The 12283-nt window shown below is 36.7% G+C and overlaps 1 protein-coding gene across 1 annotated transcript in view; it reads left to right on the top strand.

Moving 5' to 3' along the window:
• The window catches only part of HSD17B4 (hydroxysteroid 17-beta dehydrogenase 4), a gene marked incomplete at both ends in the record, with an annotated part of 68089 nt that overhangs the window by 39154 nt on the left and 16652 nt on the right, over positions 1-12283 (top strand). Inside the window, one exon of the mRNA XM_082013660.1 lies at positions 10445-10514. Within this exon, the coding sequence (XP_081869786.1) occupies positions 10445-10514 (70 nt within the window). The remainder of the gene's footprint in view (positions 1-10444; positions 10515-12283) is intronic.

Raw genomic sequence — 12283 nt, 5'->3', positions numbered from 1 at the left:
TGAAAAAGGTGTTGGCAGAAATGGCTGTTACCATTCAGCTATTGAGTTAGTACAGAGCATGAGACAGACTGGAAGAGTCAGTTTGCAGATGGCATTTGTGTTAACTTGACCTGTATTAATTTCCAATGATAGTTCTGACATTCACTACTCAGTATTTGTGTTAGCACAATGACATGGCTAAACTGCTTTTCATAATTAGCATTTTCCCCCCTTAACTTTTCATAGCATGATCACGTAGTAAAATTCCTGATAAGTAGACCATCATGCATATTTTAAAAATTTTTGCAGGGATGACTCCTATCTTTCACTGAAGTCAATGACTGTGGTTATCTTGAAAGTTATATTCAATTCTAACTGAACTACATGGGGTTAAGTTTTTTCCAAGAGGAAGAATGTTTTTAGATATTTTTAGACAGAAAGAAGCACTGCTTAGTGAAAGGGATACTGGGAACAGAGGGCTAATGACCATTTTTGCCCTTCACCATGTGTTCAGCAGAACAGAGTGTACAGCCACCTACAGTTCCTTGAAAAATGATTGTGTTATGTCAGAGACTATTGACAGAACAAACTAATCCTTTTGGTTAGTGGTATCAAAGATTAATAGCAGGTAGTACAATAAATGTTTATCCCTTTCAAATCTGTACCTATTCGTGAGAAGTTCTTTAAACACCAACCAGTGCTTATGAATGAGTTGCCGTACCATGGTGTAAGCTGCTTAAGGATGAAAAATGGTTAAGAAAAATTTAGAAGAAGTATCTGACCTTCTAAAAGGCTTTAAGGCTTAAAATTTGCATCCTGCTGAAGAAGGACATAAAATACTACTTCTGTGTGGTCATGAATTTTTCAGCAGAACTAAGTGATGTTTTTTTCCATCTTGCCCTGTAGAGATGTGCATGTGCTGTGGTATTTTCTAGCTTGTTCTCTTTCTGTAACCTGAGCTATGCTTTACTAGATACACTGCCATAAATCTTTTGAATACAATAGACCTTTTGACAGAAGATCAAGAAGTCTAGAGGGTGTTTGACTATTAGCTGTTTAGCAAGAAATGAATCATTCAATTTCAACCCTGTGGGGAATGTTTAATGTAGTTACAGATCTTCAGTATCAATAAGCTACTCTTGTCCTGCCCGTTTTCAAAACAGGGCTTCAAATTAATCAGTCAAAAAGATTTTGCTGAATGGTTCTTAATGCAATTAAGAATCACAGGCAGTGAATGACCTGTATCTGTGGAGAGTTTTGTCTCTGTAGAATTTTCTTTTCCCTCCCTTCCCAAATGTGTTGATTTCTTGGGCATTCATTTTCTGATAACACACAAAAGAAGCTGCAGTGTGTATTTAAAGTGGATGATGTCCAAGTGATGCACGTCACTTTTGAGGAGGGAAACAGATAGGGAGTCTTGAGTTTGTGGGGGTTTTCTATGGGGTTTTTTTTGTTTGCTTGTGGAACTCACAGCATTCTGATATTGTGCAGGTTGCCTACCAAGAAATAAACTGGTTTTTATCTTCAAATACTGTAATTACTATTCAGAATACACAATGTTGTGACAATAAATAAACAGTACAACAGTAGCCTCCGAAATGGAATTTTTCAAGAAATCGTTTCAGTTTTACTATTCTGTGTTTCCTTCCCAAGCCTGTAGTGTTGCATGGGGTTGTTGTGACCCAAGTGCAGGACCCGGCACTTGGCCTTGTTAAACCTCGTACAGTTGGCCTCAGCCCATTGATCCTGCCTGTCCAGAATCCCTCTGCAGAGCCTTCATGCCCTCCAGCAGATCCACACTCCCATCCAACTTGGTGTCATCTGCAAACTTACTGAGAGAGCGCTCCATATCCTCACTCAGATCATCCACAAAGATATTGAACAAGACCAGCCCCAAAACTGAGCCCTGCGGAACACCACTTGTGACCAGCCGCCAACTGGATGTAACGCCATTCACCACAACTCTCTGGGCTTGGCCATCCAGGCAGTTATTTACTCAGCGAAGAGTAAACCTGTCTAAGCCACAAGAGACGCCAGTTTCTCCAGGAGAATGCTGTGCGACACAGTGTCAAAGGCTTTACTGAAGTCCAGGTAGACAACGTCCACAGCCTTTCCCTCATCCACCAGGCGGGTCATCTGGTCATAGAAGGAGATCAGGTTGGTCAAGCGGGACCTGCCTCTCATGAACCCATGCTGGCTAGGCCTGATCCCTTGGTTGTCCTGCACATGCCCTGTGAGCGCCTTTCAAGAGGAACCGCTCCATAGTCTTCCCAGATACCAAGGTCAGGCTAACAGGCCTGTGATTCCTGGGTTCCTCCTTCCAGCCCTTCTTGTACATGGGCATCACATTGTTGAGCCTCCAGTCAATCTGGGACTTCCCCTGTTAACCAGGACTGCTGATAAATGATGGAGAGTGGCTTGGCAAGCTCCTCCACCAGCTCCCTCAGTACTCTTGGGTGATCCCATCCGGCCCCATAGACTTGTGGGTGTCGAGATGGTGTAGCAGGTAGTTAACTGCTTGCTCCTGGATTATGGAGAGTTTATTCTGCTCTCCATTTGCAGAATCTCCATTCTGCTCTCCCTTTTTGCTAATGTCAGCTCATTTAATAATTTTAAGAAATAGTTGCCAGTTGAAAAATTCTCTTTGCTTGCAACAGTATCATGTATTTAACTAAAGCATTCTCCTACTTTAAATTCTGACACTGTCTGTTTGTTACTTACCTTGATAGGGAGAAATAGACAAAGAGGTAGAAAAGACCATTTAGGTAGATTTTGAAAAACAGAGTGTCTCCGCCTACCATGCTTTGGGACCAGCTGTGTACATGCAACGATGCCTTTTATAAGTCTGTGCAAAGCAGTGTCATGTGAGCTAGCACATGTGAATTTCTGCCAGAGCTACTTTTCCATGCAACTTGGGTATCTCAAACACATGATAATTATGCTCTTTGGTTTCCAGGGTCAGGAAAAATGGCTATCCTTGCTTTCAACAATTTTTAAATTCCTTGTTAAAGCTGATGAAGCTGAGACTGATAGTGGTCTGTTTGAGGAACAGCTTTTTGATATCCTTTCATTTTTAAATTGCTTTCATTTGGAAAACTACAGTAATGTTTTAAATATTGCAGAGTCTCTAAAAAGATAAAAATTCCAGATAAAGCTTGCTTTCTTTGTAGTCTTAATCCCCTTTGTATGCAATGCTTTATGATACAGTTTTCAGTCATGCAGGCATAAATGGAGTGTTTGTTCCCTCTTGTTCAAGAACGCCTTCCAGGCAAAGACAGGGCTCAAGGCATGAGCTGAGATGGCAAAGTCATTTTTCCTATGTTGTTTGTTGCAAGAAGTTGTGTTCTGAGTAATGAGAGCAAAATGATCTCGTGGTTAGTGACTGGTTGGAGCTGCAGTTCTTCGAGAATGGATTTTCTTTGCTTTTTCTGTAAATTTCTTATGGTCTGTGGGCAACTGTTACCCAGATTTCCCAAAGCACTCAGACATGGCTGCTCCTTAATCAGTGGCTCATAGGAGAGGATGAGACAATGGAATTTGAGAGTTGGACTAGAAGGAGAGTGTCTGAGCATCACGGGCTGAAATTGAAATTCATAGAAGCTCTGTTCTGAACTTGTACAGTGTACTTCAAAAACATGATGTGCTTTGAAGAATTAGGCCTTCAAATGTTTAATTGGCCAGCTGGAATTGGTTTGTGCTGCTGACAATTACGACCTCTTCTGCTGCCTTATGGTTTCCAGTCTATAAAGCAAGGATGTTTATAAACTTTCGAGGCATTTTAATTGTAGAGAGTGTTTAAAGGAGTGGCATATAGCATCTGATGGTGAGTTTTGAGAATGTGATACAGGAAACAGCACCAAAAAAAAGCCAATTTAGGGAATATAGTGATTCTTTTACCCATTCAGAGATTCTTAGAGAGATTCAGTAAATTCACACCTAGACTAATCTGATCAGAATAGAATATAGAAAGTATGTAAAGCCTTCTGTTCTAGATATAGATCAAGCATTGACTGGCAGGGTGTGAAGAAATTGCTGCTTTTTGGTGGTTTGTTTTTTTTTCCCTGAAATACAGTTCTTTTCTGTTTTCTCTGGAAGAGGAGGAAATAGTTGGCACCTGCCATGTATCAAGTAGTGTCATCAGCATCCTGTGACTAAGACTGCAGGATTGTCCTTCCCTTACTGAGTCATTCTCAGTCCTGCAGTCCTCTTCCAGATACTGCTGTCCTCTAGCTACCTGAGTTTAATATTTTACTGTGTCAAGTTCAGCTAAGACTGCAGTTCTTAATGTAACTGGAAACAATTGTGAAGACAATTATGCACAAATCTAGTTTGCTGTAAAAAAGTGGACTTTGCAATAAACTCTTATTAAAAAGACATCTTGGAAGTAAAGAGGTGCATGGGAAACGTTTAACAGCCTAATGAATTATTAAACTAAAATGTACTCTAAAATGTTTTCTGCCTGTTGTCAACAGGCTCAGTACTATGAGTCAGTGCTTTACTTTGAGGATGGTGTGATAAGACCCTTACAAGTTTCTGTGTAATTAGGATGCAGATACTTACCTCTGGAAAGTCATCTTTTATTCTACACAGATTTCATCTGTATTTTCATTTTCAGCACATGTAAATATTTGTGTGTGTTTTTAGAGAGGATATGCATAGATAGAATAAGTAATTGATAACATTATATGGAAAAAAAAATTTGTTATTTCCGTTTTATGTTTGTTTCCATGGAAAGATTTTATGCTTATTTTAAACAGATTAGAAGAAAAAAGTTATAGGAAGGTGGATGTTTTGAGTTAAGGTAATTTTTTGAGTGAGTGCAATAAAGTCATGTGAGTGAGAAGATGATGAAAACATGTGCATGGATGGTTACAGGACAAATTGTGGTTTTTATGTCCTGCTTTGTAAAGATTGTAGTACAGCGTTGCCTGAAAACATGTAAATTTAAATTAACTTCAGAGAATAGCACCAGAGAGTCTCCGGAGAGCCTCAGGTGATTTTTTTTTTTGTGTGTTTGTAGCATAAATAATTTGTTTCATGATAGAGAAAATGAAGTGCTGCAATATGTTCACAGGTATGGAGAGCATGCCAGAAAAAAGTGCTTAACAACAAAGGATGATATAAGCAAAACAAAGGGATATGAAGCCATTGCAAGGATTTGATAACGTTTTCCTAATTTGTCTAGAGACTTCAGTATGCAGAGAACCCTATAAATTGTATAGTGAATGAGTGTTTGTAATAGTTATTACTTTAAAAGTTCATTATATGTTATGTTGCTGATTTCAAGATCTATACAGACACACGAGCGTGCACACACATACACCCTCCTGTTTGTATTCCTCTTGGGAAGCTCAGAATATAATTTTCTATCATGGCAATTTTGAGAATTAGTTGAGGGCTTGGATTATACTAGAATTTCATGTGGTAAGATGATAAAAAAGAAAAGGTACTGGCAGTCATTTCATTTAAACAAGGTGCTCTTCATTACCAAGAGTTTGTTTCCTTCCCTTATCGATGCATGTCTTAGTAAAGGATATAAAAAGTGTTACTCCATTTGAAGTTCCTCAGACCAAAGTGGTTTGTTCTTTTTGATTAAGAGAGGCACTGTTAAAGGAAAGGCTTCTTGTATATTTACCATGCTACTGAAAACAAACTAATGTTCTATGTTCTATGAAGTGCCAGAATATATAAGGTGATTTTAAATTTGAAAAATATGTGGTAGGGATAAACAGTACAGACATGAATAATGTGGGGTGAAGAAGAAGAAAAGATATAGTTACATTTTATGCCTATTACACCTGTTCCTGTTTATAGCTGTGTATGTGAAGGTATTTTAGTTGAACATTTTAGTAATTCTTATTCTTGAGGGAGTCAAAGGTATGTAGGGAATAAGGTAGTGTTTGGATAGTCCAGACCACTAAGAACATATAATTGCAAGCCTAAGGTGGTCCAGGAAACTGTACACTTGTATTTCTTAACTACAGTCTTGTTAAAAAGCAGAATCATGTGTGATCCTGATTTCCACAAAAATATATTTAGGTGTTGGAAACTATTACGAGCCTCTTACACTGTCTGTTTCATTTATTTTCCACATACGCCTACTTTCAGAAAAATAGTTGGTTATCTGGAGGAACAAATAAACCCTTTTATCTTTCTATGTCTTGGTTCTACTAATTGCTCTTTCCTAGTATCAATCCTTACCCTAACAGATAATTAATTAAAAAAGAAGATATGGCAAATGAGGATCTCAGATAATCAGAGAGCAGCTGCTTATTTTTAAGTGCAGTGAATTACTTACATACTGTGCTAAATTTGAGGTCTTGAAGCATCAACATTGCCAGTTTAACTGGAAACATTCATTGTTCTTAGTGTAAATCAGACTCACTGAAATATGTACATTAGATTTGTCGCTGTTTTTTCTTCATGAGATTTCTTGTCTGCTTACTCTTACTGAAATAAGCTGTTTACGATGAAGTATACAATACATGTACACACACATATGTACTTGTATATGTATAGACACATATACATGGTAAGATAATCGGGCAGAGCTCTCTTTCTCCTTAGTTAGAAGGGAATATGGATAGTTAACTTCCTTTCTCGTTAGCTTTACCCCTGACCTTTATTGCAGTCTGCAGGCAAGACTGAAAAATTGGCATAGACAGGTTGGATGTCGCCTTTTCTTTTGCAGTCTGGCAGAACTCCTAAATTGTTAGGAAATGAGACTTGACAGTTTGTGTTATTAATTGGAGAACAATCTAACTATATTATGACTGACTTCAATCTAATGCCCCACATCAATTGACTCTTGTCATCCTCCAAGGATGCATCACTTTTTTTTTTTTTTTTAAATGCTCTCACTCAGGACTTCAGGAAATGTCACTCTTCAAGGAATATAGAAAGTAGAGCCAACAAGGCTTTAAAACAATTCTGTTCTCATGTGGAATGTAATGCAATTTATATCATGAAGTGATACCAAAGACTGTGGTAAACGAAAAGAAGTTTGTTGGCAGACCTGACTTGGCTGCACTGAATCTGGAGTAACCTGCTCATGTAAATGTTTTATTCAGTTCAGCCTGTCTGTTTTCTAGGTGTGACCAGTGCCTCTCTAGTTGTTGAAAGTACAAAAAGAGAAGTATCATCTCCCGTATTCATGTGTCAGACTTTTAGTTGAATACATTGATCACATTTAATTCTCGGAACATTTATTTTGTTAGCAAAGCACAAGTATTTTTTACTACATTGATTTTGAAAAGCATTTAGTAGAAGTATTGTGTCCCAAGCAGTGCTTGTTATCACCCCAAATAAATGACTAGTTCTTACTACAGCTTTAGTAAGAAACAGCTGCATAGCTAAATTTAAGTTGAGATTTGAGCTTAAAACACTACGATGTCTTTTTTATTGTACATAAATAGAATTGTCCAGTATTATAACTGAATGTTATTTAGTTTGAATTAAAATTTAACAATAATGAAATAAAACAACAGAAAATAGCCTCCTGACAGCTTTTGTAAAAATTCAAATTAATGGAAGAACGAAAGTGAGACCTTAGAATTTTAACTTAGTTAAAAAGTAGTTTAATTATTTAATTTAATTATTTAACATCTGGCAATTTTTATTTTCTAGTTCTCAAGGGTGGCCATTTGCTGCTAGATTTTAGACTCTCTTGAAAGAAAACTTCAGTAATGGGTGATACTCTAATTTGTAGAATTCTGCCAAAAGCAACTCATGTCAAATTTTCAGTTTTTAATTTTTTTAAAAAAGGAACTAAGGGTCTGTTCCTCACTAAAAGCCTCTTTCATAGTATGATAACCTTGATATTGATGGCATCAAGGCCTTAGACAGCTCTTAGCAAAGAAGCGAGTGGTAAATCAAAGCTGCTCATCTCTACCTTACGACAGTGAAAACAGTTTTAACAACTACTTCAGGGAGGAGTGAGAACAAGTGAAGACACAGCAAGTCAGAAAAGCAGCATGTGTGTGTTCTTCTCTGAAACCCTGCTGCTGTGGTTTTTTTTATGTGTGGGAGTGTGGGTGGCACTCTTAGTTGCCCATTTTTCTTCTATTTGTGTGAGAATTGAGATGAGAGAAGTAAGTGAAGGAGCAGGTGCTCTCCATGGATGGTAGTTGTTAGCCCATTTCCAGCTGTCTGTTTCCACTCATCACTTCACTCTAGCAGCCTTAGTGGTGTAGTAGAGTGTAAATATTTACATTATCTCAGTTTGTCTTCCTGTTCCACCCTCAGCCAGTGCCATGAGTTTCACTACACACTCCTTGAGGGCCCCCTATAGAATGGCCTCTGTGGCAGTCCACTTGGCTTGCTCTTTTGGACTTGATTTGGCTTGTACATTGCTGGCTAGAGTGCTGGCACTGGAGGATACTGCCTTTTGGAGATCTTGGCTTTATTCTTCTCACCAGCTGAGATACCTTAGCTATTTCTACTTCTTGGTCATGCTATAAGATTAATTTTATGTTATCTATTCCTTCAGAAAAGTATTTGTGCTCTCGTATGTCCCATTTGGAAGGTCAAACTCAGACACAACTGAACTGTAGTCTTACATTAGTATGAAATTTCCAGTCTTTACTAATTTTCCTAAGAATTTATAGGATCAATTAGAAGATAATTAAAAAAAGAAGTTGTAATAAATATATGTTTTGGGTGAAAGTAGAATTACAGTTAGAAATTTCAGATCCAGTGACCCAACCTTACTGATATATCTTTGTTTTCAAAAGGAAATTGTTTCAAAAAGAGTAAATGTAAGCAACCATGGAGGAGTATTAGCTTAGTGCTTACCTTTCTAAGATTTGCGTGCTTAAGCTATGGTGCAGTTTAGGATTTTCTTCTTGTTGTTTTTAGTTCATGTATCCAACTCTCACATAGAGGAATGGTGACAAGCTGTTCTACATTCCACCATAAATGAGATTCAAAACACTTGCTGTATTAATGACAGCTACCAGGACAAATAAGAGAGAATTAGAGCTTAGTGTGAAAGCTCTATATACTTGAAGAAATGGACCTGAATATTAACAGATTAAAAATAAAACAAATGTGTTATGGATTAAAATTATGAGTTCAGAACCTCTTTAGTTACACTGTCCTTTGCTTCAGATTTGATAGAAGAAACAGTGTTAAACATATATCAGAAAATATTTCCTGTGGGGAATCTTTCTTTTTTTTCCTTCCCTTTGAGAAATCTGTTAGTTTCTTTCCTCCGAACATCATTTAGTGGAAGGGTTTTTTTTGTTGTTTGGATAAATACATACCATTTTTTTACAAACCCAGTCCAAAATGGTTGGAGAAAATGTGTAGTGATAAAGAGGTTCCAAAGGCCAGTAATGTACTCAAATAAAATAAAATTTGTTTTCAATTTGAAAGCTCTTCCCAATTAAATTCATATTCAATTTGTATGTGCCATCATATAAAACTACTAAATTCTTGAAATCTTCACTAGTGTTGGTTAGTGTGATGTACCAATTCTCTCTGTCCTTTTGGGAGAGTACTCCAGAATCATTTAGTTACTGGAGTTCACTGGAATCTGATGATCACGAATAAGTTTTTAGTCCAGAGAGATGCACAGGTTGGCTTGTCATGCCTCTCATGGACTGCTGGCCACTGTACACATACAGCAAATAGAAGATTTGATAATGAATATTCTAAGGACACAGAGAGACAGAAAACTGAAGTACTGTAGCCATATTCTTCATCATGTCTCGGGTTTATTCACATTTATAGTATACACAATACACTCAATCTGCATTTCTCCACTTCTTACTAGTGAAAGAGAATATTTAACATGAAGCAAAAGTCTTCTAGAAAGGTTGGTGTTTTACTTTGGGATTTTGTCTGTTTTTAATATTGGGACCAGCTACCCATGAAGCTGCTGAGAGAGAAGTGTATTGCAATTGGTCAATCATGTTACTTTTCAAAGGGAAGGATAAGGATATTTCTGATCTCTATAAGATGAATCAAATGTTGAAAAAGCATTGGTAATGCTTTTAGATTAAAAGGTAATCTATGTGTTTAAAAAATTTTTTTTTCATATGTAATTTTAAAAAAAATTGTGGATTAATCCATCATGGGACAAGACTCTTTAAAATTACACTTCAAGCTAAAGAACCTATTTCTAATTCTAGAAAATTCATTACTTCACTATTGCCAAATTTTAGTGAAGCTCGATCTGTATGCCAGCAGAGTAGGTTGCTTTTTCTCCCATTAAGCAGTTGTATTATTTTCTTATGTACCAAGACCACACAGTTTTTGGCACATTTCCCTGGAGCTTTGGCAGTTTGTGTGCACAATAACATTTAATTTCAATTTTACCTGCTTTGTTGTAGAGTATGTTATGTAAGGACTAGTAGGATCGACTGTGATAAGTTTGTAAATCTATCCTAAGTTTTTGAGCGACTCCTGCTTGTTTCTGCCAAGCACAGTGAACCACCTTTTTTTTTTTTTCCTGTTTCTGCAGGCTGCCTTATATCGTCTGAGTGGGGATTGGAATCCTTTACATGTTGATCCAAGTTTTGCTGCTCTTGGAGGTGAGCTGAGGGATACCATTGTATTAGTATTTGGATGAAGAGTGATGTAAATGTATTTTTAATCTTTTTTTCACTTAGTCTGTTCATCTTTAACAAGCTGGAAAAACAGTGCTTTTTTATAGCTGTTCTTAGTCACGTCAGTTCTGTTGACACTTCACTTTAAAGCATTGCTTCTGTAGCTAGGAATGCGGAATGATGCTTGGACTCTGCCTACAGTAGAAACCTGCCTCCTACCCTGTTTTACTTTTAGAGCTTATTTGTTGCCACTATCACATCTTTACAGTCTCTATATCATAAGCAGAAATAATTGACTATCAAAAGCTTCAGAAGAACTTCTAGAAATGCTTTGATAGATAATTCTTTCCATCTCAATAAATTTGAGATTGTATTGGTCTCAGTGGAATTTTTTGTGCTTCTGCATAATCTTCCTAATCCCAATAAATCTCAGTAGGGTGGAAGAGAGGGGATTTGATAGCCCTTTCCTATAAAACTGCTTAACTGCATCTCTTACTAGTGCAGTAGCTTCTTCATTTATGTAATGCTACGTGACAAAGCAACAGTCCATAGGCTACATTAACTGATTCTTGCAGAAATCTAATTACTAAAAAAAGGTCTGTTTTCTTAAATTTCTGTTGTAAAGGTATTTATCAGAGTTCTTTTCAACCTTTGCTAGTAGTATAGTGTGATTACTCCAGGCAGAGAGCATTTTGATTTACTTAAGAAATGTTCCTGAATATGCATGCTATCATCATAATTTTTGCATGAAAATACTGCTCTGTAATAATTGGTCTGCAGTTTTCCGGTGACTTCTTGTTGATATAGAAGTATCATTGTATGGTGTTTTTACCAAGATAAATAGAGCAGAGCTATGCTTCCTTGTTCAGATTGCATTTAACATACTTCCACAAATCATCTCCTTTCATAAATGCATACTAATTGTTTGTTTAACTCTGGTTTGTATATTTCCATGTAAATTTGTGTTAATAAACAATGATAATCAAATACCAGTCTATGAAGAGATTTCCCTGGTTTATTAAACTATTCTATTTGTTTACTCAGCTGATGATTTTGGATAAATATTTAGATGGAATCACCTATTTACTCTTGAAGATGCTGGAGGAGAAAAATCCATGTTTATAATTGAAACCCCAGTGTTTAAAATAATGATGATAATCCTATAAAAAAACTTACAGAAGAAGAGAAGTAGAAATCTTCTACCTGTTCACAGAAAGACCAGTGAAAAATGAAATTAACTCTGTAGATGAGGTAGTCTCTTTGTCTGAACAGAAAACTGCCGCACTGGATTTTGGAAGTGTGTCAATCTCCCACTCAAATACCTATACTAAATGTGGCTTCAAGCAAAGAAGAAAATGACTGTAGAGATAATCCATGACTATTTTTTCTAGTAACACAAAAGCTTTATTTTTTGGGCATATTCACACAGCTTCTTGTCTATAATCTCTGTAAATATCCTTTTTGACTTCTCTCACCAGCATGCACTGGAAGCAAGCATTCGAGCCTAATGCTCTCAGCTCGTTCCAGGATTATTGTTAAGTCTTCCTGTGGATAGTGTTTTAGAGGAGATACACTATATGAAAACACCTGTTTATATTGTTGTGCCTTTATTCTTGTAGCTTGTGAGTATTTCTGAGATAGCAGAAAGTGAAAGCAACATTTACTTTGTTTTCATTTTAGTCTAGATAAAAAGTAACTTGATTGCCTTATGTATTTTTCTTTGAGTATGCATTAGTTTTATAAAGAAAATACTG

The sequence above is a fragment of the Phaethon aethereus genome, assembly GCF_964289735.1.
Source record: "Phaethon aethereus genome assembly, chromosome: Z".
Classification (NCBI taxonomy): Eukaryota; Metazoa; Chordata; class Aves; order Phaethontiformes; family Phaethontidae; genus Phaethon; species Phaethon aethereus.
The sequence above is the reverse complement of the archived record's forward strand: the minus strand, read 5'-3'. Positions and strand labels throughout refer to the sequence as shown.